The sequence below is a fragment of the Siniperca chuatsi genome, linkage group LG13, assembly GCF_020085105.1.
Source record: "Siniperca chuatsi isolate FFG_IHB_CAS linkage group LG13, ASM2008510v1, whole genome shotgun sequence".
Classification (NCBI taxonomy): domain Eukaryota; kingdom Metazoa; phylum Chordata; class Actinopteri; order Centrarchiformes; family Sinipercidae; genus Siniperca; species Siniperca chuatsi.
In genome coordinates this window covers 29,317,296-29,345,279 of record NC_058054.1, presented here as the reverse complement: position 1 = coordinate 29,345,279, position 27,984 = coordinate 29,317,296, and the positions used below count along the sequence as shown (strand labels likewise).

Here is a 27,984-nt window from a genome sequence, read left to right as displayed (position 1 = left end):
ATCGAACAAAATGAACTGTGATGAGCCAGAGCAGCAGAAATACGCTACTAGTGACACACAAACACCGGTGACCGGAAATGACAGAATACGCTGACCGAAGGGGGGGAGGGGGACATGTTCAAGCTAAAACAGGGTTTAAAATGTGTCAGAAAGCTGGGTAACGTGACAGACGCTGCCTTGTCCCTGGTAATGATGATAGTGTTGAAGTTGCCGCTGGGCACAGCGCTCCTGCCAGTCTAACATGATGTTTCTTCTAACGTGCGCCTCGGTGGCCCTTTTAGTTATGTTGAATTTGCTTACTGAATGTATTGTTCCATAAGGAAATAAAATGGCAATTGAGTCAGATTACAGGATGAGTTTCTTTTGTTTTAATTAGTTTCAATTAGTTTCATGTACGTTAAAGAAGGCAGGCACTGTGACCCGAAACACACTCAAAGAGGTCAGGGCCTAGCCCCGGAGACAGTCCCTGCCCCCCTGTATGATGGTAGGCTTTTCACCCCGCCTTCGAGTGTGGCAACCCACCATAGTACATCCAGTGAAACAGGCATGGTGATTCGAAGGAACGGGTACGAGCCAGTCACAGCACAGTAGGGCGGGACTTGCTACAAAATGCCACAAAACAAATGGTGGGAAACAAATAGTGCGAGAGACACCAGAGACCAGCGTTCACAGCCTGTGTCCCGCCTGTTTGCTACTGAAACCCTTAGGTTATGGAAACGGTGGTTTTGGCCAAATATAGAAAAAGTCAATGTTGACATTTTCAGTATTAATTCAAGATCACTGTCTTTTCCAAACCTTAACCAAGTGCTGTAAGTCGCCTGAACATAAGCACTCAAAAAACGTAATGATGCTGTAGTTGCAAGGAGCAGACATTGTACTAATGAAATGTTGACAGCGAATGTTTAATATGAACATTTTGTGTTGCTGTCGATATAAATGTTTCCTTATTGTGTTGATAAAAACCATAATCCGGGCAGCATTATGTTTCCTACAAAATGTTAAAGCAAATAGATTGTATATTAGCATAATTGTTAGGAGAGAGGGTTGAGTAATACAAACACAGTGTCTTATTCTGTCTCTGGGTGTGTGTGTGTTTCTCTGAGTTTCTGTGTGTGTGTGTGTGTGTGTGTGTGTGGAGGCAAATCCCAGCTAGAACACTCAGATGCTTTTTAACTGCTACCAGAAGGTTTCCCCCAAATGATCCCACACTCAGCTGAACTGTTCCCACGCAGTTGCTCAATGCCATCTGTCGAAGTAGATCGCACATTTTTACTGCAGATCTCTGATCGATTACTTTAAATAGATGAAATTACTGGCATCACTGATTCTCTCAGAATCCAGAAGACCCAGTGCTTTAGCTGTGGTCTTTGCGAAGAGCGACTTAGTATGTTTTCACTTTTCTTCAGTCCCACATTCCTCGGCTTCTTTCCCTGCTCTCCTGCCCCAGGGGGGCTAACAGGGGACGGGGGGCTATTTCATGTGAGAGTATTTGTTAACTTACAGCAACAAAGTTTGCAGGAGTTTGTAGTAAATGAAAAAAAGCATTGGAATGGGTTGTCATTATTTTGCTAATGTTAATATAAATAAATAACATTAAGAGGTCATAACTAAAGAACATGATTTCAGTAACAAAAAATAGTTTGCCCCAACTGCCCTAAAATATTTTGTCTGTTTAAAATTGCAGTTTCCACCAAATGTCATGTTAATGTCACTTGAAAATTGTGAGCGAGGACCAGTGGTTTCATATTTTTGAACTTGTAATGTGACTTTACTTTTGTGGTGCAACACTGAGGCAGCTTTAAAACCCAAAAGGCCGCAAATGTCATTGTTGTAGGAAAATCCCTACAGTCAACTACAATCATTTTTGGCTATTTGGAGGCAGCAGAACAAGCTTTAAACACAACAATGACATATTATCACCTAAAAAGCTGCTATGGGGAACAAGGTAGCAAACAGGTGTGTCGTTACACATCCATCAGACACACAACAGCAGTGCCGTCCATTTGGAGTGGTGTTTGTGTCCACCTGATGTGTTCACTCTCTTCTGGCTCTGGTTTGGTCTGCCTGCTGCTGCTGGAAGCCGGGTCCATGAGAGTAGAGTTTGTGGGAAAACCAAAACAGTGAGCTAAAAGAGGCTAAAAAGTAGAGGGGAACTGCAGAGTTGCTGATAATTCTCTGTCATTATGATCTACCCTTTTCACATTACACATAGTCATTTAATCCTTTGTTACAGTAATTAAAAAAAAAGACTTCTGGAGCTTTTCTTAAATTCACAGCTGCCATTCATGTTCCAAGAAATAGATCACAAGATTAAATTCAGGTAAACTTCAGATTAGTTAGAAACCCCATGCTGCTTGATGTGCTCTGGTTGGTATTCTACTGGTGGTTATCTTATAAGCTTAACAGTAAGTTAATTAAATGCTCCGTTCTTTACGAGAGCCTGTTCTTTCAAACACAGAACTCATGTCACTGTTCATTTTCATGTTCCCAAAACACACACATTTAGGCTCAGTGATTTCCTAAAACAGCTGATCACTGTAGTTTATATTAAACCTTACTCAAACAGTGCGGCTCACTGATGTGTTATTAGTAGTTCCATGGACAACAGTGGAGCACTATGACACAGAGGAAGAAGATGCATCAGCTGTGATTCACACACAACACTGTCAGCCTTTTCCTTTAACAAATGACTTCAGAGAAAAAAAGTCTTTACGGAACATTTATGGTCATTTTAACTTGTCACAGTAGGAAAAGCACAGGTGAGGCTCTGTTTCATTTCATCGCAATGAAACAGAGCCGGTAGGCTGGTCCTCACTAGCAACACGAAGAGAACCACATTCTATCATTTCATTTATAAAGGTCTCCTGCAGAAGCTGCCTCAGTAAAGCACTTCTCTTCTCACACTGAAAACCACTGCTCACCAGAGCACATCTCAGGCCTGTTTGACTCTAGTTACCCCTCGGGGAAATACTGAACCTGGACAGACTGCCTTCCACTACTTTGCACCTTATGAATGGAATGAATTACAGAGGATTTTAAAACTTGAATGTCTCATCCCACTGGCCAATTGTAAACTTTTAACTTTGAATTGATTTACGTCTGTGATTGTCTCGGATGCTGAATGTGCTTTTGTTATGTCTGAGGGAAGGGGGGAGGGGAGAGGGAGGCCAAATACAAATACCAGAATTTTAACTAGAATTTTAAAATAGTACTAATGTAATGTAGCGGTAATATTAATAAGTTAATAATAATAGGAATGACAGTCATAGGAATAATAATGTCAGTATCAGTAACAGAGCCAATCACAACAACTGTAGTAGCAGTTGTCGAGCAGGAACACAGGGGCAGCAGGCGGCCCACAACCACAGATCCAGACTCTGCAGCTCCGGAGGCAGAAATACCTGCTGAAAGCGACAGCAGTTCACTGCTTAGTCTTTCTTTACATTGTACACAATTAAAGATCATTTTTAAACAAACTCTAAATACAGCAATATATATTATTACGTATATCATTTATTGGAAATGTAAATCTCTAACATGGGTATTAGAATGGACAGCCCATATCAGGCTGTCTGGTATTTGCTTGAACTGAGTCTCCAGTGTTGCTGTGTGAGTTTAGAAAGAGACGAGTAAGTTCCTACTGAGCTAAAAGCCAGTTTTGAACTTGAACCGGACCACTTGGGACAAAGCCTATCGACTGTCAAGGCAACAGGGCATCAAGCTGTTTGCTTTTCACACTAACACGGCTGAATACATGAGCAGCATGGTGCTGAGAGTCTCCTTCCGCAAAGAAAGATTCAGCTGTTTGGTTCTTGTCAGGGTGGGTGTAACTATTGCTAACAAATGACTCATGTTTCTTTCAAATCCAGTGAGTTTACACACTGGACAGTCACAGAGGGACAATTTCCAAGTTTTAAAGGAGTGTAATGTGTCAGCCCAAGGACATTCATGTTTTTAATCTGTGCTTTGGTAAAAGGAGGAGCTCAAACTGAGCAAATCGTTGTAGAATCCTCCATCAGCAGGCAGGCATGTGGGAGGGATCAGCAGGCCGAACGAGGCGGAACCCCGAACAGCCCCCCAGTTCCCCATCTACAGCTCCCACACTCTCCGTCAGTCAGAACAGCTTCCACCCAGAGCAACGTCTTATCTGCAGCTACTTTTCCTGGGTTCAGACAGTTTGAACACGATCAAGGATAGAAGCAGAAAGCCGTTTGGGTTGTGCTGATATGGCATCTCTGAAAACTGTGCTTTATCTGGGAGTCTGTCTATCTGCTTGGATCATCGCTACTGCAGGTAAGACCACGTGATTGGTTCGATAGATGTCAGTTGAATCTTATATGATTTCCTTTGAGTTTTCTTTTAATAATCCTTGAATAAGGTTTTGTGCTGAGGTTTTTATCAGTATTATTAGTGTAAGGTTTATGTAACTTGTCCCAACATTCCCATGTGGTTCCTACTACATTTCTTTTAGACCTTCAGTTCATTTTAGTTTAGTTTTTTAACAGAACAATACAACATAATACATGAATGGAAAAAAAGGATTGAGATTATTAAAAAAACAAACCAAGTGGGCTTATGAACATTATTGATCAATGAAAAAACAAAACAAAAAGAGAAATGATTATGAAACACATTAGCATGACATTGAGACAAAATAGAAAAATAAAAATAATAACCAATAATTATATGGATCACAATAAAAATCATTTATTACAGGCATGGCATACCAATGAGAAAAGAGACAAGATGGCCACTATATACAACATTCAAGCAGCCAGACGGTGCTCTGGGGCCGCCGGGCTGAGACTGCTGCTCACTTGTCACAGAAATGGTTTTTGTACACTTTTCCTGCGCGCCATGGTGCCGTACAGAGGTTAGAAGAAGATGTTTGCTTATGACCAGATGTTCAGCTGTCAGTTGTTTTATAGCTTGTAACTGGACCGCTGCAATTTGGAGTTTGGTTCCTACGTTCCTGTTCTATTTTCCAGGGACATGCAGAGGTAGGCCTATCTCACCGCTATAAAGCTCTGCTGCGAGGTCGGCTTTTATTTGTCCAGGTTTTTTTCTGCCTCCACAGCAACACAGTGGAGGTGAATGGCATTTCCACAGACTATTTCTTCAGTAGAAAATAGCCCCCATGCAAAGTGGAGACAGTGTACCCTTGGTTGGGCACTGAGCGGAGGTCGGACTATAGTCTCCGGTGCCATGGCCACCACTGGTCACCTCTTGGCCCCACCATTGCATGTAAATAGTTTGGCTCATCAAATAAGCCTAAATGTAAGTTTGTGAAAGAGGAAGATTGTGTTCCAATATGATGCAACCTGTTTCACAGCTGAGCTCCACTGTGTCTGAGAGAAAATGGACAGAGAGGAGTTGTGCAAATCTGCGTCTTAGTGGTAGAGCGAGAAGGTCGGCGGTTCGATCCCGGGCTCCCCCGGCCCGCATGTCGAAGTGTCCTTGGGCAAGACACTGAACCCCAAATTGCTCCCGAGGGCTGCGCCTTCGGTGTGTGAGTGTGTGACTGATTAGTTAGTTTCTTTGGACTGACGAGCAGTTGGCCCCTGCCGAGGCAGGCGCTATACAAGTACCGTCCATTTACCATTCATATTTGTTATTATATGTGTAGATTCTGAATTTATATATTAAATGAAAAATGTTGCAGATACAGAATCAGATGGACACACACTGTAGATAAGAATACATGTTAGATATATATTTATGTTGGAAATAGAAATATATATATATATATAATGTTCTAATAATGGAAATGTTCGTGTAGTAATAGTTTCTTCACGAGGTCGATGGAACAAGAACTTTGCACAGTTGGAACGTTCTCTGGAGCAACATTCTCCAGTTGTTCTGTGGAGGTATTTAAAAAATGCAGGTGTAATCAGTAAATGTTCCGTGATCTAATCATGACGCAGCATTTTTTTTAGACATGTGGGAATGTTAATGCTACTCATGTACCAAACAAAATGTTTCACAATGTTCTTTAGACGTTGTAATTAAAACAATGAGGACCTAATGGAATGTTGTTTATTTGCTGGATATGCAGTATTGCAGACTGTGTAAACACATTCATAAGGTTGTTTCTATTCAGGAAACCTGGGTTAGGGTTGGACTTTAATTATGGTCTGCTTATGAGAAAGAAGAGGATGGGGAAGTGATTGTCAAAGTTTTTCTCCAACTGATTTATCAAACTTGATACATGTTTTGGTGTGATACTACATTACACTGCAGGAAGGGAGAATATTCAAAGATCATGGATGAGTGGAACGTAATAATGTGTTACATTTTATTCATAGATAAGAACTTTGTGCCCAAAGCAGAGAAAGTACAATGGGTATCTTTGGACTTTAAAACCATCCTCACCTGGACTACCAAAGCATCGAACTACACATACACTGTCCTGTACTCTGGGTGAGTTCCACACACACACACACACACACACACACACACACACACACACACACACACAGAATTACAGAAGCGCATTAGAAGAAACCATATTTTTGACAGTGGAAGATTTTCTTTTCTTTTAAGAATTTAAAGGTTTATGGGTTAAATACTTTTAAGTAAAACTTTTACTTATAATAAAGTATTTTCACATTGTTGTACTTTTACTTAAGCAAAACTTCAAATATTTAATGAATGAAAATTAAGAACTCAAACGGGTTAAATGAATATCTTTCATTCTGTTAAAAGTAACAGACTGACATTTTAGGGTTTTGAGGAGAAAAACATGCACATGACATCACACATTGGTTTTGTTTTTAGCTACGTTAAGTATACCGTTCTGCAGTCATTTCATTTCTGTTCGGATGTGTTTGAAAACATCATTCAAAAATGGAGTTAATGTAAATCTTGCCTCATTTTGTTATGTGGTGAAATGTTAGAGCGGGCCAGCACCTTGCATGGCAGCTCTGGGTAATGAGAGGAACACTTTAGATAAAATGCCTATATAAGTGCACCCATTTACCAAATGTAGGCTACACTAAAAAAATGCTAATGAAGTCATCTTGTGCCACCCCGTTTGGGAACTGCTGGTCTAGACAATGCTAATGTGATCAGCAGAATAAGCACACTTCTACATGATGCACACCGCAAAGTATTCTCATGGAGAATGTGAGCTTGCACATATTTGATGGGAAAGTTGAGCCCAGATCAAATCGTTTGCTGGACAACCCTCCTGTAGCAGCGGCCTCACTGAATGTGTGTGTTGGACAGTGAGACCGCCGTGTCTGCGCAGCGGCGTGTCTGCGCAGCGCCGTGTCTGCACTAAGACACACAGCAGTGAGCTTTCACCTGGACAGTCCCAACACACGATGAGCCCTGTGTAATGCTGACATGTTTCTATCGTCTCACCTCAAAACTCTCAAGTGTTTTCAAGGTTCTGCCTTTTCAAATGGCAACGACTTTCCTGATAATTATACCTTTTCTCATAATTATGCAACAATCCTGTCATAAAGATTTTTATTTTTATTTCTATGTCTATCGTACTTTCTTTGCAGTACTGAAGTGGAACTGGACATTTAATCTGTATTTTATTTGTATCTGTATTTGTTTTGTCATGTGACTGTCAGGGACGACAGTGACTGGAAGGAGAGTCCTGACTGCATCCGAGTGTCAGAGTCAGAATGTGATCTGACCAACTACCTCATACCTTTCGACAGGTATGAACAAGACTTCTGTTACTTCAAGCCCTGTATAATATTTCCATAATAATCCAGTAGAGCTTAGATATCTGGTAGTTTTAGTTAGTTTACAGTGAGCTTAACAGACTTTCTCATGCCACTCATACTTTAAAATATTCCTACAGAAATGTATATTTCTCTGTTATCAGCATTTATCCACCTTTATCTTAGTTTTAATTTATCATATCATATAGTAACATACAATTTGATGAAGTTATTAACTTTTAAAAATTTTAAATTAGAGCACAACACCCCCACAGCGGATCATCACACCCAGCTCGACGGTGGAAATGAGAGATTTGGTTTAAACCAAAGCGGACACACTCAACTGATTCTCCCAGTTTACCGCTATGAAACTAGAGGCCTATATCATTCACAAGGGTGCCGTCTACATGCAGCAAGGCAACATTTTTTATGTAGAAATATAACCGAAGTACAGATGAAAAAAAAAATCTTAATTCTTTAATAAAAGTCTTTACCTTTCATGAAAAGGGTTGTATTACTGGTATGTGAGGCCACTGTTTGTTCCGCAAACAGAAACAGAAAGGGAGTGATTGGACATCCCTGTTCGATACCCCATTTCCCAGGGAATCTAAATGTCTTCACAAAGTTTACAGAGCTGTGGAGAGCCGTGGACAGTCAAGTCCAGGGTTTAAAACATTAAACTGTGAACCACTCCGTCAAAGGCTCTACAAAAATCAACAAACAAAATCTATTAAAATGTTCCCTGTAATCATCCAGATCTAAAACTAAACCAACAAGTCTCCAAATAAAACGACAAAATATGACGTAGCAGAGCAGGGATCCCTCCCCAGGACGGACAGACAGGAAGTAGATGCCGTGTGGACAGAACAGACCGACATATTAAAATTACAGTATGGACCATCATGATGACAAAGTTCTGAAGAGATCGTAACATATGTGAAGATTATGGACCCGGGAGGACGTCGAGCGACTTGAGGTGTCGCCACGCAGACCTGAGTCACATGACCTCCTCTCCACCACGGAGACCTGGAAGAGGACAGACCACACAAACACACAAGCCCAGCACTCACACAGAGAGGAGAAAGGAAGAGACACAGACAGCCAGGGGACAGAGGGCGGTCCCGGGACGGCCGATGGTCCGGCAGGAGAGAAACCGGAGCGAGACAGAGACACGGCTGTGCCTGTGGGACACAAACAAGCAGAGGGTTAGAGAGATGCAGTGGTTTTCAGAACGTTTACTGGACGAGCATGGACTCATAGAGTCACTGAGACTGAGACCGCCACGGCGGACGGATAATGGTAACAGGTACAGCAGCTGACTGAAGGTTAAAGGCCCCAACAGAGTCTCAGCGTCTGATGTCAGCAGGGACGGTATTCTCTCTGTCTGTGCTTCCAAAACCTCCATTCACTGTTGGAAAATATAGAAATAAAACACGACTTGGTTAGGTTCAGGGAGACATGTTGGTTTTGGGGTAAACTAAGTACTTAGTTCATGTTAGGGGACCTTTGTCGTCATGGTTACAATAATAACCACGACCACCAAGGGTCGTGGTCATGTTTAAAAAAAGGGTTTGGGGGCAGCATGGTGAGAGGTGCCTGATCAGGGCTAAAGCTGCTCCTCAGACCGAACGAGCCCCCTGCAGGGGCGGGGTCGTTCTGAAGGGAATCTGGCCGCGGCCTAAAGCTGCAGAAAGCACAGAAAGCAAGGACAAAGGAGGAGGGGGGGAAAACAAACAAACCCAAACTAAATAAAACCAAAACAGATGGCGAAAAGAAAGGGAGGATAAATTGGAAATGGATGAATAAATAAATGAATAAAACTCTGACCCAGCTGCTCCGGTCCCGGTTTGAGAGGCTGCCAACCTTTTGTTCCCCTCATTTCTCTCTCTCTCTCTCTCTCTCGCTCCCTCTCTCTCTCTCTCTCTCTCTCTCTCTCTCTCTCTCTCTCTCTCTCTCTCTCTCTCTCTCTCTCTCTCTCTCTCTCTCTCTCTCTCTCTCTCTCTCTCTCTCTCTCTCTCTCGCTCTCTCTCTCTCTCTCTCTCTCTCTCTCTCTCTCTCTCTCTCTCTCTCTCTCTCTCTCTCTCTCTCTCTCGCTCTCTCTCTCTCTCTCTCTCTCTCTCTCTCTCTCTCTCTCTCTCTCTCTCTCTCTCTCTCTCTCTCTCTCTCTCTCTCTCTCTCTCTCTCTCTCTCTCTCTCTCTCTCTCTCTCTCTCTCTCTCTCTCTCTCTCTCTCTCTCTCTCTCTCTCTCTCTCTCTCTCTCTCTCTCTCTCTCTCTCTCTCTCTCTCTCTCTCTCTCTCTCTCTCTCTCTCTCTCTCTCTCTCTCTCTCTCTCTCTCTCTCTCTCTCTCTCTCTCTCTCTCTCTCTCTCTCTCTCTCTCTCTCTCTCTCTCTCTCTCTCTCTCTCTCTCTCTCTCTCTCTCTCTCTCTCTCTCTCTCTCTCTCTCTCTCTCTCTCTCTCTCTCTCTCTCTCTCTCTCTCTCTCTCTCTCTCTCTCTCTCTCTCTCTCTCTCTCTCTCTCTCTCTCTCTCTCTCTCTCTCTCTCTCTCTCTCTCTCTCTCTCTCTCTCTCTCTCTCTCTCTCTCTCTCTCTCTCTCTCTCTCTCTCTCTCTCTCTCTCTCTCTCTCTCTCTCTCTCTCTCTCTCTCTCTCTCTCTCTCTCTCTCTCTCTCTCTCTCTCTCTCTCTCTCTCTCTCTCTCTCTCTCTCTCTCTCTCTCTCTCTCTCTCTCTCTCTCTCTCTCTCTCTCTCTCTCTCTCTCTCTCTCTCTCTCTCTCTCTCTCTCTCTCTCTCTCTCTCTCTCTCTCTCTCTCTCTCTCTCTCTCTCTCTCTCTCTCTCTCTCTCTCTCTCTCTCTCTCTCTCTCTCTCTCTCTCTCTCTCTCTCTCTCTCTCTCTCTCTCTCTCTCTCTCTCTCTCTCTCTCTCTCTCTCTCTCTCTCTCTCTCTCTCTCTCTCTCTCTCTCTCTCTCTCTCTCTCTCTCTCTCTCTCTCTCTCTCTCTCTCTCTCTCTCTCTCTCTCTCTCTCTCTCTCTCTCTCTCTCTCTCTCTCTCTCTCTCTCTCTCTCTCTCTCTCTCTCTCTCTCTCTCTCTCTCTCTCTCTCTCTCTCTCTCTCTCTCTCTCTCTCTCTCTCTCTCGCTCTCTCTCTCTCTCTCTCTCTCTCTCTCTCTCTCTCTCTCTCTCTCTCTCTCTCTCTCTCTCTCTCTCTCTCTCTCTCTCTCTCTCTCTCTCTCTCTCTCTCTCTCTCTCTCTCTCTCTCTCTCTCTCTCTCTCTCTCTCTCTCTCTCTCTCTCTCTCTCTCTCTCTCTCTCTCTCTCTCTCTCTCTCTCTCTCTCTCTCTCTCTCTCTCTCTCTCTCTCTCTCTCTCTCTCTCTCTCTCTCTCTCTCTCTCTCTCTCTCTCTCTCTCTCTCTCTCTCTCTCTCTCTCTCTCTCTCTCTCTCTCTCTCTCTCTCTCTCTCTCTCTCTCTCTCTCTCTCTCTCTCTCTCTCTCTCTCTCTCTCTCTCTCTCTCTCTCTCTCTCTCTCTCTCTCTCTCTCTCTCTCTCTCTCTCTCTCTCTCTCTCTCTCTCTCTCTCTCTCTCTCTCTCTCTCTCTCTCTCTCTCTCTCTCTCTCTCTCTCTCTCTCTCTCTCTCTCTCTCTCTCTCTCTCTCTCTCTCTCTCTCTCTCTCTCTCTCTCTCTCTCTCTCTCTCTCTCTCTCTCTCTCTCTCTCTCTCTCTCTCTCTCTCTCTCTCTCTCTCTCTCTCTCTCTCTCTCTCTCTCTCTCTCTCTCTCTCTCTCTCTCTCTCTCTCTCTCTCTCTCTCTCTCTCTCTCTCTCTCTCTCTCTCTCTCTCTCTCTCTCTCTCTCTCTCTCTCTCTCTCTCTCTCTCTCTCTCTCTCTCTCTCTCTCTCTCTCTCTCTCTCTCTCTCTCTCTCTCTCTCTCTCTCTCTCTCTCTCTCTCTCTCTCTCTCTCTCTCTCTCTCTCTCTCTCTCTCTCTCTCTCTCTCTCTCTCTCTCTCTCTCTCTCTCTCTCTCTCTCTCTCTCTCTCTCTCTCTCTCTCTCTCTCTCTCTCTCTCTCTCTCTCTCTCTCTCTCTCTCTCTCTCTCTCTCTCTCTCTCTCTCTCTCTCTCTCTCTCTCTCTCTCTCTCTCTCTCTCTCTCTCTCTCTCTCTCTCTCTCTCTCTCTCTCTCTCTCTCTCTCTCTCTCTCTCTCTCTCTCTCTCTCTCTCTCTCTCTCTCTCTCTCTCTCTCTCTCTCTCTCTCTCTCTCTCTCTCTCGCTCTCTCTCTCTCTCTCTCTCTCCCTCTCTCTCTCTCTCTCTCTCTCTCTCTCTCTCTCTCTCTCTCTCTCTCTCTCTCTCTCTCTCTCTCTCTCTCTCTCTCTCTCTCTCTCTCTCTCTCTCTCTCTCTCTCTCTCTCTCTCCCTCTCTCTCTCTCTCTCTCTCTCTCCTGTTACAGTTTTTCTCAATTGCTAAAACACAGTTTCTGAAACCTGAAAGCATTAAACACAAAACCTCATCTTCAAGCACTATTTACAAAACCTCTGACTGCGCTCGCAAAATGAGACTCTCGCCTCAAAACAGTTTGACCTGCGTTCAAAATCAAGCTCTGCTCTCGAATCATAAACAAAGTGAGCAAAATGACACACACCATCACGCAGTCAGTCAACAACACAGCAAAAAACAGGAAGCACATTGTTCAAAACATAGTTCTCAGGCAGAAGCACATTTTTCATCTCCAAACAGATGTGAGGGTTTCTGCGTCGTTGTCTTTTGATGAACGCAAACACGTTCTATCAGAGCAGCTCAGAACTGATCAGAAGTGACTGCTCTGCTTTGCTCTTTGCAGTTTGCTGTTGTTCTTCCTCCTCCTCCTTTTTCCAGTCCTGCACCTCACAGACTGCTCCTCTGTCTCTGTGACGCTGCGATGAACCTGCGACCAGTCGGAACCCACCGAGCAGTCAGTGCTGCGGACAGACGGAAAGCACAAAGTCCAGGGCCGTGCCACGTGTTCACTGTACAGTATGCAGCCTGCACTGCACTGTCCTGCAGGATACAACACTGACAGGGACACACATCAGAGGAGGAAACGTGCGGTCAGTGTGCTGCTTCTTGTCTTTGGGACAGGCCAGAGCACTTCGCTCAAACTGGGTCGCACTCCAAGTCCTGCGTCCCTCATTGTCAGTCCATGGACAAGAACATGGTCTATGACTGCTGCTCGAATTTCAGCACATATTTCCACTCTTCCTCTTTCTTCTTCCTCCTCCTCCTCTTTCTTGCCCTCCTCCTCCTCTTCCCCCTCCTCCTCCTCCTCCTTGCCCTCCTCCTCTTCCTCCTCCTCCTCCTCCTCTTCCTCCTCCTCCTTCTTGCCCTCCTCCTCCTCCTCGTCACCCACCTCGTCCTCTCACATGGTTTCTTCTGTCCATTCTCAGCCTTTGTCCTTCCCACGTCCACCAGCCTGTTTGCGCTCTGAACGGGTCACATCATCTGAACCAGGTCAATCAGTTTGAGTGGTTGTGTTCAGTCACTGGCGTGCGCTCTCTGTCTGTATTTGATTGCTGCCACTTGAGCTCACCTGTATGGACGACACGTGCGTTAGAGTGCAGAATGTGTTTAGAGTTTGGCTGAAGAGTCTAAGTGAGATCAGCAAACTGTGTTTTACCGTGTGAAATGGTTTAAGGTGTTGACAACAGACGATTGGCTACATGAGGTCCGGCAGCTGAGAACTTCCTTCAGCCAACGGGTTTTAGTGTTTTAGCAACTGAGAAAAACTGTAATTACTTAAGCTTATCTGTGTTTCTATCCTTTTCTTCTTCTTTTGTTGTTGTTTCTGTCTCTTGTCTCGTCATGTCTCACACGTGTCTTCCTGTTGATCACTTTCTTTGGCAAACAAAGAGAACTACTATAAAGAGAGGTAACTACAGAAAGTAAACACATTGAATGGCTGTTGCTGAAAAAAAGAATTTCAATATGACCAAAATGGTTTATTTAAATTATTATTATTATTATTATTTATTCAAGATTATAACTTTAAAGATGAGGAGAAAGTGTATCTCCCATTAAAATGTTCTCACAAAGTCGTCCACTGTGATGTGTCCTGTTTATATCCTGCTTGTTCAAAGAGAAACTAATTGGAGAAATATTTGAGTTCTTTGATCTCTTATCCATTCATTTTCTTCTCGTCCGGATACATGTTCCTCCGTCGTCATGAATCTTATCTGGTCTTAGTTTCAGACTTTGAATCATATTTTTGTCCTTCTCACATCTAATTTTAGGAATTTCCTGTCCTTTCTTTATGGCCTCATTCCAACAAATCTGTGCACAATCCAAACGCCATGCATGTTAAATGCACATCACCAGTCTCCAACCCGTATTTCCTGTTTGACAGGACCTACACTGCTGACATCCAAACAGAGGCTGAGACCATGGACTATGACCTGGAGGAGTTCCCTCACACTTATTCCCCACACTTCAACCCCTATAGAGAGAGTAGGTATCACACACACACACATTACAGTTGCCAGTGAAACATAAGGTGAGATATAAATGTCTTGAATTCCCAAAATGGCCCTGAGAGAAAAAAGTAAGCTCTGTGCAACAAGCAAGAATCTTCCTCCTGATGTATAAATCTTACTTTGATGAGTAAATTACAGCATTGATAAACTCTTCTTCAGGAACTCAGCGTGTGTTTCCAGGTGTTTGGGAGCTCTACTGCATATGTTAAAAAAGTTGTATGAAGCCATCAGCCTCTCAGAGGGAGCCATGTGGAGTCTGCTAAATGTCCTCAAGTGATGTCACTCGAGTCGGCGTCGGTCGGGGCTGAAGACGACGGGTTTGAAACTGTGGCGTCAGACAGAAGCGAGCTCAGCAGGCCTCTGCAGCCCGCTGCAGGCTACATGAGCCGCTACTAGCATAACACACCACAATCTCACACTCAACTGTCAGGTCCAGTTGCAATGTGGGTAATGTAGGCGCCAGGTTTTTTACCAAGGAATAAGAATGCATGGCATAAAAAAGTAAACCTTCATCATACTCTTTAAAGATACAGATTACAAAGTGTTTCACACAAGCAAATTCAAATCTACTGGAGTAAAATCAAATCACAAACTGTAACAATAGACATTAACTTGATCAAAATAAAACTGCTAAATGATTTCCAGTAAATGAATATGAGATAAAAAAAATCAAGAGACAATTCAGGTAATTCAAGTAAAAATAAAACAACCTCAAGTATAATCAGGATAAGCACTCTGGTAGAAATATTTTTTAAGAAGAGAGTTGAAAGATGATTGTGACTCTTAGTTCCTCAGTTCCTCAGGTTGTTTCAGAGCCTCGGGCCCTGACTGGACAGGCAGCAGGGGCGGGCTTACGGTGCTTAAACCAATCTCAGTCACTGTGTTCTGTACCAACAAAGACTGTTCAGAAACCAGGATACGGTGTTTACATGCACAACACGTAACCAGGATGCTCCAAAAACCCAATCAGAACCAGGATACTAGTGCACACGGAAACAAGTGAAGGGAAATAAAATTACAGTTCTGTCGGATATCAGGCAAGGATCAGTTGCTCATACATTGTTCAAATTAGAGCTATGTTTTCATTCGCTAAAGGAGGCAAAGGCTGTTTTGTGACAGTTGACTGTGTTTGAAGAAATAATAATTTATTGATATAGCACTATAATAATAATAATAATATGTAGGCTCATATGGAACTAAATGTGAATGAATGTCAGAAATATAGCAAGGGGACTGACTGTGAAGAGCATTAATAGTAATCAATAACAGTAAAATCAATAAAGTAAAAGTGCCAATACATCAATGTAAAAATACTTCATTACAAGTAAAAGGCCTGCATTCATAATTCTACTAGAAAATAATATACCATCTGATTGGTTGTCGGTTGTCAACAAGTATTTTACTTACTCGCAACTTTATGATGCGTGTGTCTCCCCTATATTAAATTATGCGCCAGGGATATGGCGTTTCAAAGAATGGAAAATAGCAGATGCTATACAGAACAGAGCTGCACACTGTTTTTTAGGAGTTGGGTTCCTGGATCAATAAGGCGAATATGTGGAAGGATAACACTGTGAAATCGTTTGCTTAATGTCAGAACACAGGGTCAAAAAGAAGCTTTTTCTTTGGAGTAAATCACACAACTCTCCATGGACTACAGAGCTTCATGCTGTTTTTGAGGAAGCTGATTTTCGATATATGTATAGTAATAATTTATCATTCAGCATGAACACAATTAGAAGAAAGTTACTTGCCAGATTTGAAGAAAAATGGTTAAATTACTTCTCGTTAAAACCAAAACTACGGACATATATTCAAATCAAGCACAATTATGGCACTGAATCTTATCTTAATTTATCAAGGAGTCAAAGGTCTCCAGTTGCACAGCTGAGAACAGTAATCCTTCCTCCGGACCTTGAATTTGGTAGATTTAAAAACAGCAGGACAGGACAACAGGTTGTGTGGATAATGTGAATCACATTTTCTTCTTTATTGTCCTTATTATGATGAGTTAAGAAGATCTATATTAAATTAAATGTCTGTTCAAAATCCAGAAATGTTTTGGTACAGTGACAATGCTTATAAGTTGGCTACAGGGCCGGAGCTAGACTCTCAGCACAGAGGGGTGTACCATTCTCGAGGGGCCCTTCTGATAAAGTCATTTTAAAATTCACAGCTGTAAAATAGCTGCTATCTCCTATCCAATCCATAAACACAAATTGTCATTTATTGAGCTGAGCCAAGTAAGCCTATGTCTAAGAAAACATGCAGTGAAGCCACTTTGTTTCAGTACCAAAGGAGAGACTGAATCGTTTTTACACAGCGTGCACACACAATGCTACGATGCTAGGCAACGCAGTGGCTGCTGACGCTCTCGCCTGGAAACTGAGTTACAATTATCAAGAGTGTGTCATTGTACTCACCTGTCTGAACTGCATTCTGTGAGCTTTATGCACCGCAAAGTCCTCAACGATCTGCTCTAGGCTCAACTTCTTTGCTTGTTCATTCTCAAAGCTTAATATAACCAGTCCACTCCGCCTCTCTAAAAAGTGCTCTACATCACTATAAGGCCTATTAAAATATAAAATAGACAGTCTACAGCACCACAGGCAGTGACACAGACAGGTGCCGAGATGTGGTAAACATGGAGTTAGACAACAGATGAATCTAACGTTCTGACTGATTTCTTCATAACCAAAATTAAAGTTAATAAAGACTAATTATGGATGTTTCACTCACCAACTGTTGTCCCTGCTCATCCTGCTGTAGGCCTAGCTTAGTGTAGACTAACATTAGTCCATTGATGTATTCCACCATCCTCCATGGAACAAAATAATCCGAACAGGTTAACACACTTTGTAGCCTAGCCCTTTTAAAACTTCATACTCCAGTCCTTCTTCATGGTGGCAAACCTGACAACCACTTTGTCTTTGTGAATGTTTATGTCCCGCTCAGCAGAAAAAAGCTTTTGTGTTTGGGATTCGTACTAAAATATTATAGTGACTCCCCACATTTCCCATCATGCCTAGTGCTGGACTGAATAGTTTGTTAAGTTAGCTGTTTTATGTTCCAAAATAAAGTTACTTTTTGTTAGTGTTTGTAATGTGTCTGTTCAGAACATGGTGGTTTATGTTGGTAGTTGTCATTTTTGCATTGGCTTAAGGTCTTTTCACACCGGGGACGAAACGAAAAAAATAAACAAAAATGCGGAATATCTGCTGACAATTTATCGCATTAAAACTTTCACACCAAGTCCGACACGAATATTTGTGGTTTTGTGCATTACACCGAAAATTTAAGCTTTGCACACGCGATTGTGTGCTTAATTGATTGTGCTTAAATGTTCGATTCATCCTTGTCATGTAGTCTTAAAGCTGCAGCAGTAGCGACGTTGAGTTCCTAATGTATCTTTTGGCTCAAAAAAAGAGGAAACTTTGGGTACATCCATTATTACAAGACAGAAAGCGAAGATTATTAGTTTTACCCTCTTTTGTAGACTACTCACCGTCACAAGCCAGTTCAACCGCTATATTTTCCCAGATGTTGTCTTTGAGTCTGTTGTCTTTATGTTGTTTGTCAAACAGAGCACTATGCTGTGAGACCAAATGGATCAGCCGATCAATATCCATCTTGATGAGTGTGAATGGAATTATGACATTAACGTATGAATCCATTGATTGCGTGAGCAAAAGTCCTGATTTTATTGGTTGGCTCGTTTTTGTCGGCATCCGAAATTCACTGAAATCGAAACAGCTGCGAAAAAAAACAAAACCGCATGGCGAAATATGAAAGCTTCAGACTCGGTATGGATAGGCTCATAAAGATAGATGGGCTCGAATTTTTAAGTTGACATGTAATTTATTTTCACCAATTATTTGGTCTGAAAAGGTCTTTATAGTTTTAACCATTAGTGAGGTGACCGTTACATTTCTTGACCACAGCTGCATTTTGCTGCTGTGTTTACAGTTCTTGCTCCTTGTGTTATATGTCATTAAAGGGTTGACGTCGCAGAAAACTGCATCCTATCGTTTATTCCTCGTTGTGTGCCATGATGTGACAAATTACAGTTATCAAATAAAGGGAACTAGCAATAAAGGTCTGTGTCAATCTCTAATACAAGCCTGCTTCAAATAAAGGCGTGTTACCTTCTGCAGTCGAGGTAAATAAAGGTGCTGGCCCCAGTCACTATATAAGAAAATATGAGGAAGCGGTAGCTCAGTAGGGGCTCCTACTGAATGCGGGCCCTGGGGCGGTCAACCCCTCTGCTCCCTGGGGTTGCTTCGCTTATGATTGGCTACCTTTGTTTCTAAAGCTTGGGAAAAAACGTCAGGATGGTTTATTTGTTAAGTATTATTTGTAATTGATGTTGCTACTCTTGTTTCTGGTCTCTTTCTCTAAATAATGGTGTCTTGTAAATGTTTGGGCTGGACATATTATTTCTGCATGACACAATAATAATAAAAATCAAATCAAATCATGCAGCTGGTTGATGTGGAGCTAGTTTGAACTACTTTATATACAGTTAGCTAGTTTAGTCCAGTGGTTCTCTACCTAGGGGTCGGGCCCCTCCAAAGAGTCGCAAAGTAAATCAGAGGGGTCATGACATGATTATTGGAGTAGGAAAAAAGAAAGAAGTTCTGTACACACAAGTTTGCATTGTATTTTTTGGATTTATCCAATCTTTGCTTTTTTGTGAAATATTTGAGCAGAATAGAATGCTGTGATCAATTGTAAACACACAAATGATAGAAAAGTGATAGTGCCAGTATAACTGACTCACATCCTTCAGCTTTATGAAGATGATGAGTTTATGATGATATGAGACACTTTCAACCCATATGAATAGGCCTGACAGGTAGTCTCATCATCACATCACTGTTGATTTGTCCTCTCCTCAGGTAACATCAGTGCTGTGAAATTCACTGTGGAGGCTGTAGATGAGAGGAGAGTAATTATCAACATCACAGATCCTCTGACCAGTATCCATCGGCGTGGGAAGCAGCTCAGCATCAGAGATGTTCTCAAAAATGACCTCAAGTATAAGATCAGCTACTACAAGTCTGGAAGTACAGGCAAGGTACAGTATTCAGCTGTCAACACTGACATTGATATGAAGCTCAGTTATACAAACATAGTCCAAAGTAGTGAAAAAAAAAATAACACTTGTATAATTAATAGCTCATAGAGTAGTTTTAAGTGTTCAACGTGCTGGATTTACATATGTAATTCATCAGTTGTTTCAAATATACAGTATTTAAGTTGATTAACATGACAACTTATACAAATACAATGCATTTCTGGTTACACATTAATACAAAGCTTTATAAAAACAAACGGACATGGACACAGTATGAGCTATGGATCAAGATGTGCTGGTAACTGCAAGAAGTCCATCAGAATTCAATACATCTTCTCAGACATACCGTGCATTATTCACAGAATGTTCTCGACTATCTCTCCTTGACTGGGGTTGTATCTAAGGTTTCTTTTTGTTTCTTAATAATCAATCAATCTATTAGTCATGTGACCTATAAATGTTATGCAATCCGCTGGTTACCTGCCAAGCTCCCAGCAAGGAAACAATCCTCCGTAAAGGGACAAATTGTTGTTTTTACATGTCAATTTTGGTATTGATTAGACAAACAAGATATAACATGTTAATTTGTGAGCATCAGAGGTGGATTTTGTTACATTTGGACAGAGCCAGACTAGCTGTTTCCCCCTGTTTCTAGTCTATGTCTGAATATTGACATGTAGACGTCTTCAGGCCGGGACTCTTATCAAACCTGTAAAGTTTGGGGCAGATTTGAAAATGTGTCAAGTTATAAGAACTTCCTCTTTCATGCCAAAACATCAAAATTCGACACCATGCCACGAATATGCTGTTCAACAAAAACTCAAACTTTTGATAACTTTTCATCACCAACGTCTTAGGATTGCACTACGGAAATTTGAAGTCGATCCGAATAATTCTCTAGGAGGAGTTTGTTAAGGTACAGAGCCTGTAAATGGCCTAAAATTGCACTTCAATTGTAATTCAAAATGGCTGACTTCCTGGTGGGATTAGGGTATGGCTCCAAGAGGCTTCTTTGTATGTCTTGAGGTGATACATCTACCACCCAAATTCTAGGTGAAACTTACTGCGAGGGCTACTTCATTTAAGGGTAACTTCCTGTTGCCAGTAGGTGGCACAATGACTATGATTGAATATTGCTATGTAGATGTCTTCAGACTGGGACTCTTATGAAACATGTGAAGTTTGGGACAGATTTGACTATGTACACTCAAGTTACAACAACTTACTGTGTCATGGCGAAACATCGAAATTCGACACCACAGACCGTCACAACAAAAACTCAGTTTGTTGAAGTACAGACCCTGTAAATGGCGAAAAATGGCCTAAAAGGGCACATTTAATTCAAAATGGCTGACTTCAACTAATTACTTTAAGGTGACTGAGTATTCAACTATAGGACTGTTGCCAGCAGGCGATTTGAGGTGGGATGAGGGGGGATGCCATCCACCTTGTTAGCAAAATGACCAAAATGAGTCCCCTCTTGTTAACCTGCCATCCCCCCTCTCCATCCCCTAGTAGCAGAGGGAGTGCAGGGGCAGAGGGGATGTTTAGTTGAATATGTTAGACTAGTCAGCCTGACTCATTGTTCCTTTGTTTGACTGAGGTTTGTGCAAGATAGAATCTATGGCCCCAACCATGGCTCTGAAATATCAGTAGCATAACTGTGCTGTGTATTGATAAATCCATGGCTCTTTGCGTGGTGCTGAAGTAGCAGACATATTTGTAATTGGGCCTTTTTCTCTCAGTCCCGCCCTTCTGTCAGTTTTGTCTTGGATCTATAATACTCTCTAAACTATATACTATAAATACTCAATTCTATACTGTTTTGTAGCCTATATGCTCTATAGAGTAGTGTCTCCTTCATGATTAAAGTGACAAGTAGCAACGTGTAGTTGTAGGGTGCTCCCATTGGGCCATGCCCCCTGTAAAAAATGAACAAATCACAGATTGACTATTACTATATATGAAGATTCAGCTTGCCTTTGAGAGACAGACGTGGAGGGCCATTTCATTGTCACTCCAGAGATACAATAAAGATAAATTAGATAAGTGTAAAGGTTCATACTGAAATTGAGTACCTTCAGAAGCTGATTTGATACTAGAAAGATACGCACAGTATGTTTTGATTAATCAAAAACATTATAGTCGACTCCAGAGATCATTTCAATTTTAATTGATTTGATATATAATTGTGGTAGTCAAATGAATAATTGCTGAATGTCTAAATGTCCGAATGGTAAGTTATATAGATGTTTAAGTGAGTGATTGTAATATTTCCTATTCTTACCTGATAGAGAGACATCATATCTGACTCCAGTATGGCAGAGGTGTCAGAGCTGGATGCAGGACAGAGTTACTGCTTCATGGTGGCAGCTTTCATCCCCTCCAGACCCAAAAACACCCAGCAAGGAGCCTGGAGCATACAGTGGTGTTCAAATGGACACACCCTGAAAGGTGCACACACTCTGTATACACTACACTACACAGGGTATGGACATAGAAAGATCTGGAGAGCAACATCAGCACAATAGGGCAGGTACATCCCATACTAGGTAGCATAGTATAGTAAGGTAATAAAGTGAAACTTCAGTGATCCCTGTGATGAATATGTTTTTGCACCTGAGCCCTCATGTAATGGCTAAGACTGCAAAGACTCACATGGCTGTAGGGTTGGTGGTGTCGCCCCTGGGGTCACGCCAGCATTTGTTACAATTCCGGCAAAGTGAAAATGCACATTTTGGCAAAGGGGGGGCATAGCCAGGAATTTAGAAATACCGAGGTCACGAGTCCTGCTTGTGGCTTACATGGATAAGAACTTTTGTTTGGTGTGCTTAGAAAAATGACCACAAAGTACGTCAACTGGAAAAGAGCTTTCTTGTAAACAAACACGGTTTTGTTCACATTCACTCTGTCTCACACAAACACACTGCATGTATCCTTAAAGGCTGACAAACAAACATTTCCTATCTCATTAAACCTCTGCTTAGCGGATTTTTTTTGTTTTGTTTTGTGTGAAACTAGGTACAATTCTACCCATGTGTTTCATGTGCATGTTAAATTTGTGCATAACAAAACCTGAGTGGAAACACCAATAAAAAATAAAGCTGAAATATCACAGAAACGATCTTATATTGGCCCCAGTGGTGGAATGTAACTAAGAACATATTCTCTATTCTAAGTACCGTACTTAAGTACAATTTTGAGGTACTTGTACTTTGCTTGGGTATTACCAATTATATATTATCCTAACATACTATACTACTTTTTACTCCACTACATTTATCTGACCTCTTTAGTTCCTATTTACTTTGTCGATAAGGATTTGATATTCAAAACATGTGATCAGTTTATAAAATATGGTGCATTTTATAGAGTAAACTACCCGTCAGTATTTAAAGTAGTTAAAATTAGCTTTATTATTCGTCACTAGCAGAGGGCTTTATTTGTAATGAAGTATTTTTACCTTGTCATATTGGTACCTTTACTTAAGTAAAGGACCTGAATACTTCTTCTGCTTGGCCCAGGTGGAAAAGTTGGAAAAAGCATACTGGAAAAGAGAAAATGCAACAAAGGCTGATGGGAACAGATTTTTTGAATACACCTTGACATTGCGGTACATGCCTCTTCTTCTTTGACTGTGGACAAATTATTCATTTCATGCCACTAAAAGTTACAGGCCTTCATTCCAATACGAAAGTCCAAAAAGTAAAGTTCACCCACTGCTCTCACCATTACCTTACATTTATTTAGCTGATGCTTTTATACAAAACTACTTACAATAAGTGCATTTCAACCATGTAGATACAATCCAAAAATTGCAAGAATCATGGAAGTACATCAACTTCATTAAATATTTTGAACTGTTTAAAGTGCTATAGGATTTGTAGAGTTTCTGCTGTACTGATGTCGATGGGGAACTCGTTCCACCATTGTGGAGCCAGGACCACAAACAGCCATGATTTTGTTGAGTGGTAGCAGAGCCCCCCTCGTAGTGAGGGAGTAGCGAGCCGATTGGCAGCAACAGCAGCAGAGCGTAGTGGACAGGCAGGGGTGTATGGTTTGACCATGTTCTGGATGTAGGATGGGCCATTCGCAGCACGGTAGGCAAATACCAGTGTCTTGAATCGGATTCGAGCAGCCACCGGTAGCCAATGCAGGGTGGGGAGAAGGGGTGTAGTGTGTGAGAACTTGGGGAGGTTGAAGACCAGCCGAGCTGTTGCCTTCTGGATGAGCTGCAGAGGTCGGATGCAGGCAGACCAGCCAGGAGTGGGTTGAAGTAGTCGAGAAGCAAGATGACAAGAGTCTGGACCACCTCCTGGGTGAGGAATGGACATATCCTCCTGATGTTGTGGAGCATGAATCTGCATGAGCGAAGGACAGCTGGTCATCTAGTGTCACACCCAGGTTCTTTGCAGTACGAGACGGGGACACCACAGAGTTCTCAATGGTAATGGAGAGTTCATGGACGGGAGATGCCTTCCATGGAAGGTAGAGCAGCTCTGTCTTGTCAATGTTGAGCTTCAGGTGGTGAGCAGACATCCACTGAGAGATGTCAGCCAGACATGCAGAGATTTGTGCTGCCACCTGGGTTTCAGACTGGGAAAAAGAATTAGTTGAGTGTCATCTGCAAAGCTGTGGTAGGAAAAGTCATGTGAGTGAATAACAGAGCCAAGTGATTGGTGTAAAGAGAAAAGAGCACGCTTAAGTGTTTTAGAAAGAAATGGAAGAAGAGTGGCAGGTCTGTAATTCTTTACTTCAGAAGGGTTGAGTGTAGGTTTCTTTAAAAGAAGGTTCACTCTCGCTGCTTTAAGAGTGTTAGGAAAACAACCAGTTGTCAAAGAGGTATTGACGAGGTGGGTGAGGAAAGGAAGGAGGTCAGGAGAAATAGAATGGAAAAGGTGAGAGAACAGGTGGTTGGGCAGTGGGAGGTAACCAGGGTTAGTACCTCCTATCTGCCCTGCAATCACTTCAATCCCCTCACCTGAGCTTCCCCGCCCATTTCTCATGTTTCCGCCTGACCTGCCCGTTTGAACTTCTGTCTGATTGTTTGGACTTTGGATTCCTATCTGATCCTAGTTGGATTCATTCAAGGGGCGATCACACAGAGATGTGCTGCTAGAAATGCGTCGCCAGCAAAACCATCGTTTTCTTATGTCACGGTGTGCCTGGCGTGCGCTCCTATCTTACGCTGCTCATCACGTTTTTCTAGCCGTTTTTAGACGAGCATAAAAGTTAAAATATTTTCAACTTTTCTTCGCAAGTTGCACCGTTTGCAATGTCAAACTTGGCCCAGACAGCCAATCAAATCAAGCAAGAGGTGAGCTTCACCACTTTCTTCCTGTATATCCTGTATAATGCTGTTTACTATGCGGACGGAGCTTGCAGCAGAAATGTAATTTTTGTTTTTACAATTAACACTGGAAATGATGGACACACTTGCAATACATGTAAACCATACTCCCACGACCCCCCCAATAACTCTGCAAGGGTAAAGAGCAGGTCCACTGTTCCAACACCAGGACGAAATCCGCATTGCTCCTCCTGGATCTGAGGTTCGACAATGGGTAGGAGCCTCCTTTCTATAGCCCTGGCATAAGCTTTCCCAGCGAGGCTGAACAGTGTAAACCCTGATAAATGGAGCACACACCAAACCACACCTGGCGCCTTGCTGCTGAGGAACTTCTTTATTATCTCAGTGACTTCTGCCAGGGAAAACGCAAATGCATACATAAGACAGAAATACATATTACAGTGTATATTGTATTTGTATTGAAGTGATGAATGATGAGCCAGATCTATCTCTCTAACTGTGATTCTCATTGTCCCTTCAGAGTTGAGCCTTGGAGCGTGGGTTGGTGTAGTCTTCATCCTACTCACAGTCCTCATCATCATCGTTACGGTGACGGTCCTGTGCTGCAGATGCTGCCGACAAAGAAACAAAACCCTCCAAACATCTCAATTATCAGCACCTGTTTAGTGTGTGTGTGCGTGTGTGTTTTTCTCTCTGTTTGTTGGAGAACACTATTTTATATTGCCATGCTCTTTGTTTACAGTGTAATGAGGTCATTATTTTTTTATTTCATATTTTAATTTACATTAAAGGTGCAGCTTCATCTGATAACTTAATAAGAATTCTGCTTTTCAGGTAATGCTTCCTGCATTTTAAGCACCACCTGTGCGTTTCTGGCATTTATCCCATGTGTTTGAATGGCCTATGTGGACCCACGCTCATTAGTACATCAAGAATCGTGTACAGCTTTGTTTTAGAATATTAAACGGTAACAACAGCAGCAGTTTCAACTGAAAAAGTTTTGCCAGAAGCTAATTAAGATTAGAAATGTGATTTGTCTACCGGTTAGATTGTATGACTGCACACTAAATGTATAGCATTCCCTCAAAACTTTTCCCCAAATCTTACCTTATCTACTTCTTTTAACCCAGTATGTCAATCCAGTTGCCCTCAGACTGTTTTTTCTAAACACATTTTTTTATAATTCATTTTCAGCTCAACTTTCCCTTTAAGTTCTGTCAGGACAAAAAAGTCCTTAAAGGACAAAATACAAATAACCACTACAAGTACAGTACATGAAGCTATTTAGTGGCATCTAGTGGCTGCCCCATGAATGATGAATGATGATTCATTATTCTATTATTTCTTGTGTCACAAGAGTTGCTTTTGTCAATCAAAAGGAAGGAAAAGCAATAAAACACAAAAAATGAAAAGGTTCTCCAGATCCTGTTATTTTCTTAATTCATTTATAATCACATTCAGGAATGATGTTCATCTGTGAATTATGCTTTATTTTAACATACAGTTTGAATAGTTATTAACAAGGTTCTGGAGTTTGGAGAGGCAGTGAGTCATGATATATCTGAACATTTGCTGACTGGTCCGGTCTATGGGATGCCATTTTAGTCTTTTTTTTTAAATAAATACAAAAATATGCCTATGAAATTAATAAATATGGCTATGCAATAAATAAATGAGTCGATGTAGTTCAATAAATAAATAAATGTTTTTATTTCAAAAATGATGTTTTTCAAAGGACTGCTTTTTTTATTTCATAATGCCACATTTCCATTTATTATACTCAAACGAAGGGGGCGTGGTTAGTGCACCGAGCTGCGAGACCGGACACAGCCTCGGAGAAGACGCAGGCCAGTTTAAACTTCGACAACACGACAGGGAATCAAACAGTAGCTAAGCACCAGGTGGTTTTCTTGCCGGGTTTGGCTCCTGGCACCCTGCTCTGCCTCAACTCTCAGCGATTTATGGAGTTTCCTGATGGACAGATAGCTTTACTTGTTGCTAGAGTAATGGTAGCTGCTGCTAGCTAACGTTAAGCTACCTCAGTTAGCCATGGTACTGAACTCTGTTACGTTGTCCCAACCGCCCCGGGCCTAAAAACCTCGTCCTTCTGGCGGTCCAAAGCTCCTGTACTAGAGGCGTAAACACCAACACTCCCCCGGTGCTCCGAGCTCCCAGTCAGCTAATAGGACAGCTAGCGTCCTGGCTAACTAGCTAACGTTAATGTTCAGCGGTTACTTTTTAGCAACAAGTAAAGCTATCTGTACATCAGGAAACTCATCACAGAGCGTTGAGGCAGAGTAACGTTACTGTATTCCCTGTCGTGTTGTCGAACTTTAAACTGGCCTCCGTCGTCTCCGAGGCTGTGTCCGGTCTCGCAGCTCAGTGCACTAACCACGCCCCCTTCCTTTGAATATAACAAATAAATGCGGCACTATAGATTAAAAGCCCCATGAAATACATAAAAGTACTACTTTGAAAAACATCATTTTTGAAATTAAACATATTGACTCATTTATTTATTTCATAGCCATATTTATTAATTTCATAGGCACATTTGTGTATTTATTTATTTAATATTGACTAAAATGACATTCCATAGACTGACCATCCATGCAAGCCTCTATTCCAAATTAAATCATTTAACTTCACCAGCTCTGCCTCTGTATCTGCAATGGTTCCAATGTCTGCTATCCTGCTAGCTTAGCCTTGAGTGTGATACCCATAGAGAATCATCCCCAACTCTGCAGTCTCTCCAGCTCTAGGGAGCTTTCTGGCCCCTTTTAGCTCATTTTTTTAGTTTTACAACCCACAAACTCCACTCTCTTCCAGCAGCAGCAGCTGTTTTCAGTGATAAAGCCTCTGAACTCGAGCTGCTCAGCAGCAGACAGCAGACAGACGCAGTCAGAGAGCAGCTGCTGAACATAGCGGAGCATCTAGCAGCTGAAGAGCCAGATGTTTCCCTCAGGAGGTGGAGGAGACCAAACACAGAGCTGACAGAGAGAAGACCGGACTGACGTTCATCAGGAGACACAAACATGCCTCCAAATGGATGCTAATGTTGCTCTGTGTCTGCTGGATGAGTAAATAGGCAACTGTTTGCTAACACGTTCGCTGTAGCTACAAGGTGATTATATGTTGTTTCAGGGTCTTCGACTTCCCCGAAGTGGCCAAAGAAATCAACTGATGTAGCTTCAAGCTTTAAGTGATACAGTCTGGCTGTGCAAAGCTATAACTACATCAAAACCTGATCATCTGTTGATCTGAGAATGGAAGTTTATTTTGTTGCACACTGCTGCTTATTGACATTATCTGATAAATGGCCTACGAGTAAACTCCTCTGTCCTGTTTCTGGATAGACAGCGTGTACATTGACACAAATGAAAACCGGTTGTATTTGACAGTGGTCTCTTAAAGACGAACCAGACTACATGC

General features: G+C 42.1%; 1 protein-coding gene across 1 annotated transcript; it reads left to right on the top strand.

Moving 5' to 3' along the window:
* Positions 1 to 4,064: 4,064 nt before the first annotated feature.
* On the top strand, positions 4,065 to 25,964 carry LOC122887062 (tissue factor-like). The gene is made up of 7 exons (XM_044219902.1): positions 4,065 to 4,293; positions 6,306 to 6,420; positions 7,584 to 7,673; positions 14,038 to 14,138; positions 19,063 to 19,241; positions 21,536 to 21,695; positions 25,073 to 25,964. Exons 1-7 carry the CDS (start codon positions 4,227 to 4,229, stop codon positions 25,216 to 25,218), a joined length of 858 nt encoding a protein of 285 aa, XP_044075837.1. The 5' UTR covers positions 4,065 to 4,226; the 3' UTR covers positions 25,219 to 25,964.
* The last annotated feature ends 2,020 nt before the right edge of the window (positions 25,965 to 27,984 follow it).

Bases quoted from the DNA above. Each gene is read 5' to 3' on its own strand.
- LOC122887062 (XM_044219902.1), top strand. From the start codon at position 4,227: ATGGCATCTCTGAAAACTGTGCTTTATCTGGGAGTCTGTCTATCTGCT. The intron at 6,421-7,583 runs GTGAGTTCCACA...TGTGACTGTCAG, and splicing joins TACACTGTCCTGTACTCTGG to GGACGACAGTGACTGGAAGG. The intron at 19,242-21,535 runs GTACAGTATTCA...CTTACCTGATAG, and splicing joins AGTCTGGAAGTACAGGCAAG to AGAGACATCATATCTGACTC.